Source organism: Orycteropus afer, unplaced genomic scaffold (assembly GCF_000298275.1).
Source record: "Orycteropus afer afer isolate SDZICR_OR568_19922 unplaced genomic scaffold, OryAfe1.0 scaffold01455, whole genome shotgun sequence".
Lineage (NCBI taxonomy): Eukaryota > Metazoa > Chordata > Mammalia > Tubulidentata > Orycteropodidae > Orycteropus > Orycteropus afer.
Genome location: NW_006923042.1, coordinates 5,152 through 10,028, shown reverse-complemented (window position 1 = coordinate 10,028; position 4,877 = coordinate 5,152). Strand labels below are relative to the sequence as shown.

The 4,877-nt window shown below is 35.0% G+C and overlaps 1 protein-coding gene across 1 annotated transcript in view; it reads left to right on the top strand.

Moving 5' to 3' along the window:
* Nucleotides 1-3,117, top strand: part of LOC103213247 (olfactory receptor 52E2-like) — a 6,969-nt gene extending 3,852 nt beyond the window's left edge. Inside the window, exon 2 of the mRNA XM_007959093.2 lies at nucleotides 2,185-3,117. Within this exon, the coding sequence (XP_007957284.1) occupies nucleotides 2,185-3,117 (933 nt within the window). The remainder of the gene's footprint in view (nucleotides 1-2,184) is intronic.
* Nucleotides 3,118-4,877: the final 1,760 nt, after the last annotated feature.

The following is a 4,877-nucleotide window of genomic DNA, read 5'->3' as shown; positions in this document are numbered from 1 at the left end:
TTACTAAGTTCACTGAATGCTAATGACATAAGACAGACAACAACATTTCCTTGGTCTGTACTTATCTTCCAATTATTTCTACTTGGTTATTCATATCACTGTCTGCCTGCATGTAACTATTCAGACCTTACCCCATTTTAGAATATAATTATCTAAGTTGAGAGATATAATTCTCCATTCTTTCATTACAAACACAGATTATAAGACCATCTCAAACTCTGACAAAAAGCCTGTTATCTGAAGTAAATTTTCACTGAACTGAGAATCTATTCCATACACAGGTACTGAGAAAAAGAAAAACATTGTATTTATGCCTTTCTGAGACTAATGTTTAGATTCAAGATCTTCAGAGATACAATTTAAGGAATACAGGAAATTTTAATACATCAGTCTACCATTGACACTTATATTAATATGTGTCACAGAACAATTTGCTTCAATGAGTGAATCTATTTGTTATACATCATCATACCTTTTAAAAGTATTTACTGTTCTATTAAAAGGCCAGTAAAGTATGGAAAAACCTCTATTCCTATGGCACTTCCACAGAATGTCTTCTGCAAATACCATCTTCTGCTCTTAGCTTTGCTAATGTTTGACATTTCTTATTAGGAGCCTCCTGTTTCCCCATCTATATTGTACTGTTACTTCTATCACCTCCTCCTTCTATTACTTTTCTTGGCTTCATGTCTCACGTAACAATGACTGGGTAATAACTTGACTGTCTAAGTGAAACTGTGATCATAATTAATATGGTTCCTATGTTGTTCTTGTTGTGATTTGCTGTCGAGTAGGACCCGACTCATAGTGACCCTTCCTTGGGTTTCCAAGGCGGTATCATTATGGACGATGCCCCATCTTCCTTCCGAGGGGTGGCTGGTGGATTTGAACCGCCAGCCTTCTGGTTAGCAGTCAAGTGCCTTAGGCACTATGCTACCAGAGCTCCCTGGCTCCTATGGAATCCTCAAATTATTTGAAATGATCAAAAAAGATACTTTTTACTACAAAACATCGTACATACTATGCAATTGAATGTTTTGGAAATACTCATCTAACCAATGTTAAGGTGTATGAAAACATGTAACAACCATTTACATAATTTTGAAACTGATAGATTTCTCTTGCTCCTAACAATTAAATGCTCAGATTTTTTTTTGTCTATCTATCTTTTCTTTATCATATTTGATATCTGCTTTAAATTCTTAAAATCTCAATTGCTTCAACTTTAAATCAAAAGCACTTATATGTCTTATTCAAAAGGATGTGGGTTTTTAAAAGAGATTATGTGTTTGCCTGAAAATGTGGGTTGAGAAGAAACTGTGTATATGTATCATTTTAATTAATTTCTTTCTTCTCTAACTTCTTTCCTCATCTCTATCATTCTAAGAATTTCAAGTGTTTGACAAATCTCTTAAACTATTTGAGATTCAGATCCTGTACATAAAATGGAATTAAATATGCTCTTGTACATATGTTATAAATATTAGAGATTGCATTTGCACAGGTTCTTATATACACCATTGCAAATATTAGGTAGTCCCTTGACAAATGGTAGTTGACACTGCCGATTTCACTACTTTCAGTTTTTTATTTTGTGGTAGAAATAAATAAATATTAACACATGAGCCTATTTTAAACCTTAAAAATTAATTTTTAATATTCTCAGATACATTTTAATAAGTCTGTGTATTCATTAACCAGTTATTACCTATGCTGTGTGTTAACACCTGGTATCATCTGGTCAATTGCTACCAATAGAGGTGACTGTGTATAGAGTCTAGAAGAGACCTACATTTCTCAAAGTCGAACATGGTTTTGTTGGTGATGATAAGATAAGGTAACTAATAAGTAGTTATTAAGGCAATCTCTTAGCATACTGTAGTGATGAGGCCATTGCAAATAAACAGAAAAGAAGAATACTAACAAAGATAAATATCTTATGTAGAACTTTTATTTTAATCTATCATATAACTTCTTCTAGAGCTTTATCATTGGATATGCCTTCTTTTCAGTTGCCCGTTGTTACTATATTTCTGATTGTGTAACTTGAGGAAGAGAATTTACACAAACGTATTGTGTTCTTATTTCTCTTTAGGTCTCCAGAGATCCAAGGTTCTATCTAGCATCCTACGTTGGCCAAACACACATTTAAAAGAAATGTGGACTTATATATCACCAAACAAGATGGTACTCAATGACACCCAATTCCACGCCGCATTCTTCCTACTGCTGGGAATCCCTGGACTAGAAACTTTCCACATTTGGATTGGCTTTCCTTTTTGTGCTGTGTACATGATTGCACTCTTAGGGAATGTCACCATTCTGTTTGTGATCCAGAGTGAAAGCAGCCTGCACCAGCCCATGTTCTACTTTCTGGCCATGTTGGCCACCATTGACTTGGGCCTCTCCACAGCTACTATCCCCAAGATGCTTGGTATCTTCTGGTTCAATCTTAGAGAGATAGTCTTTGGTGCCTGCCTCACCCAGATGTTTTTCATCCACAACTTCACAGGCATGGAGTCAGCAGTTCTCTTGGCAATGGCTTATGATCGCTATGTGGCCATTTGCAACCCACTCCGATACAGCACCATCCTCACTAACAAGGTTGTTTCTATGATCGGTCTGGGCATATTAGTGAGGTCGTTTATTTCCGTTATTCCTTTTGTATTTCTGATACTGAGACTGCCCTTCTGTGGCAATCATGTCATACCCCACACCTGTTGTGAACACATGGGTCTTGCTCGCCTGTCCTGTGCCAGTATCAACGTCAATATTATTTATGGCTTGGGAGCTATTTCTATCCTGGTGTTTGACATCATAGCCATTGCTATTTCCTATGTCCAGATACTGCGTGCTGTTTTCTGTCTACCTTCCCGTGAAGCCCGGCTCAAGTCCCTCAGCACGTGTGGTTCACATGTTTGTGTCATTCTTGCCTTCTATACACCAGCCCTCTTTTCCTTTATGACACATCGCTTTGGCCACAATGTCCCCCGCTATACTCACATTCTTCTGGCCAATCTCTATGTCATAGTGCCACCTATGCTCAACCCTGTTATCTATGGAGTCAGAACCAAGAAGATCTATAACTGTGTGAAGAAAGTATTATTACAGAAATAGTGGGAAAGGAATAAAACCAACTGCATATGAGGTGGGCCTTTTGGGAAGCAAAACAACTTGTCATATTCACTAGGTTTAATTGTGCTTGACAAAAAAAACTATTATATTGGCCTCCTTCTGTAAATATTTTAATGATTATAGGGTTGCTATGAGTCAGTGTCCACTCAAAGGCAACTTTTTTTTTTAATATGAAAAATAAGGTTTAATACCCAAGTGTGTGGTAAGTGGGAAGGGCCCAACAGACATTATATGTGGATTTTGATCATGCATGTTTGTAGATTTAAAGTTCAAGTTAGAGAATTTGCCATATTCTTTTGTTCTCTAGTCACCTTTCTTCATTCTTGTAGATGTTTGAACATTTTTTTTTTTCTCACTCCCTCTTTATCTCCAAGTCCTCCTCTCTTTATTTCTCTCTCCTGGCCTCACACCTCCTTTCTCTCTTTCCTCCCTTCTTTTTTCTATCTATGTTTATCCCATCATAGGGATTATATTATAACCTCCTGAGCTTTTATTTATATTTACACACAGGAGACTAATGCACATTTTGTTGAGATTTTGTAGAAACAGTATGCTTACCCTGAAAATCTTATTGAATGAAAGTTAAAAAAAAAAGCTAACTCCTTTAACCTTCTGTGTCACAAACTATATTTATGTTTTCCATATGTATTTTGTAACTCTACCCCTCATTCTTTAAAATTTAAATTTGGGAATAATTATTTTATGTAATTTATTCTCTTTCCCAGTGTGAAATATGTAGAAAGCTATCCCCATGGTCCTACATCATCTCAGTTTGTGTTATCTTCATGTCAATCATATCTCAGTCATATGTTCCTCTTCCTAACTTCCTTATGTGTTGTATTCATTATGTGATGACTGCATCTCTAGAGGTCCTTCGTCACCATTCTCTTTCCGTCATTCAGACCACTCACTTTTATTTCAGAAATATTTCATAGATCTTTTCCTTCCATTCTGTCTCCAAAGCCACTATGATTACTAGTGACCAGCATATGACATTTAGATTTTTACTACCAAATCTATGCCAAACATTTGTCCCAACTTCAGCTTACTTATCACGCTTAATATCCTTTGTGCTCCTTATTTTATAGATATGCTTATTTCTTAATAAACTTCTCCATAGTCTAAATCTACCTATTTTTCAAGACTTATTTTTTTCCTCTCCATTTCAAATGCACTAAACATCAATGATATGCCAATTTTTCAACATTTACATTCCATCTTTTTAAAAATCTGTTGTTTTACTATAATCTTATTTAAAACACACACATGCACACACAGAGATTCATATAGCAGTTATACACTTATATTTTTATTGTTTTATTTGCTTTGTACTTATGATCAATTCCAATAGTTACAAATTAATACTGTAATAACTTGCAGTAACCATCAGTCATCCTTTGCCTCTAGACCACAACAAACTTGATATTACTTCATTATTCTATTCAATGTTCAAAATGTAGCTCACATTGTGTAACTGCTCAGTAAGTTTCTGCTAAATGAATCAATCTAAGAAAGAATGAAATAACTCAAATATTTCTTAATAGTTATACTATCAGAAAGTTTACATTAAATGGCTTTAGTCATTATTGTCTGTCAAAAAACAGAGAAGTTTTGTACAGAAACAGGCTAATAAAGGGGATACTATGTTGATGTGAGAAAATGAGCAAATTACTTAATTCATAAATTGGTGAACAAATGAATGAGCACATTTTGACAACACAATTAGTTTATGTATGTATGAT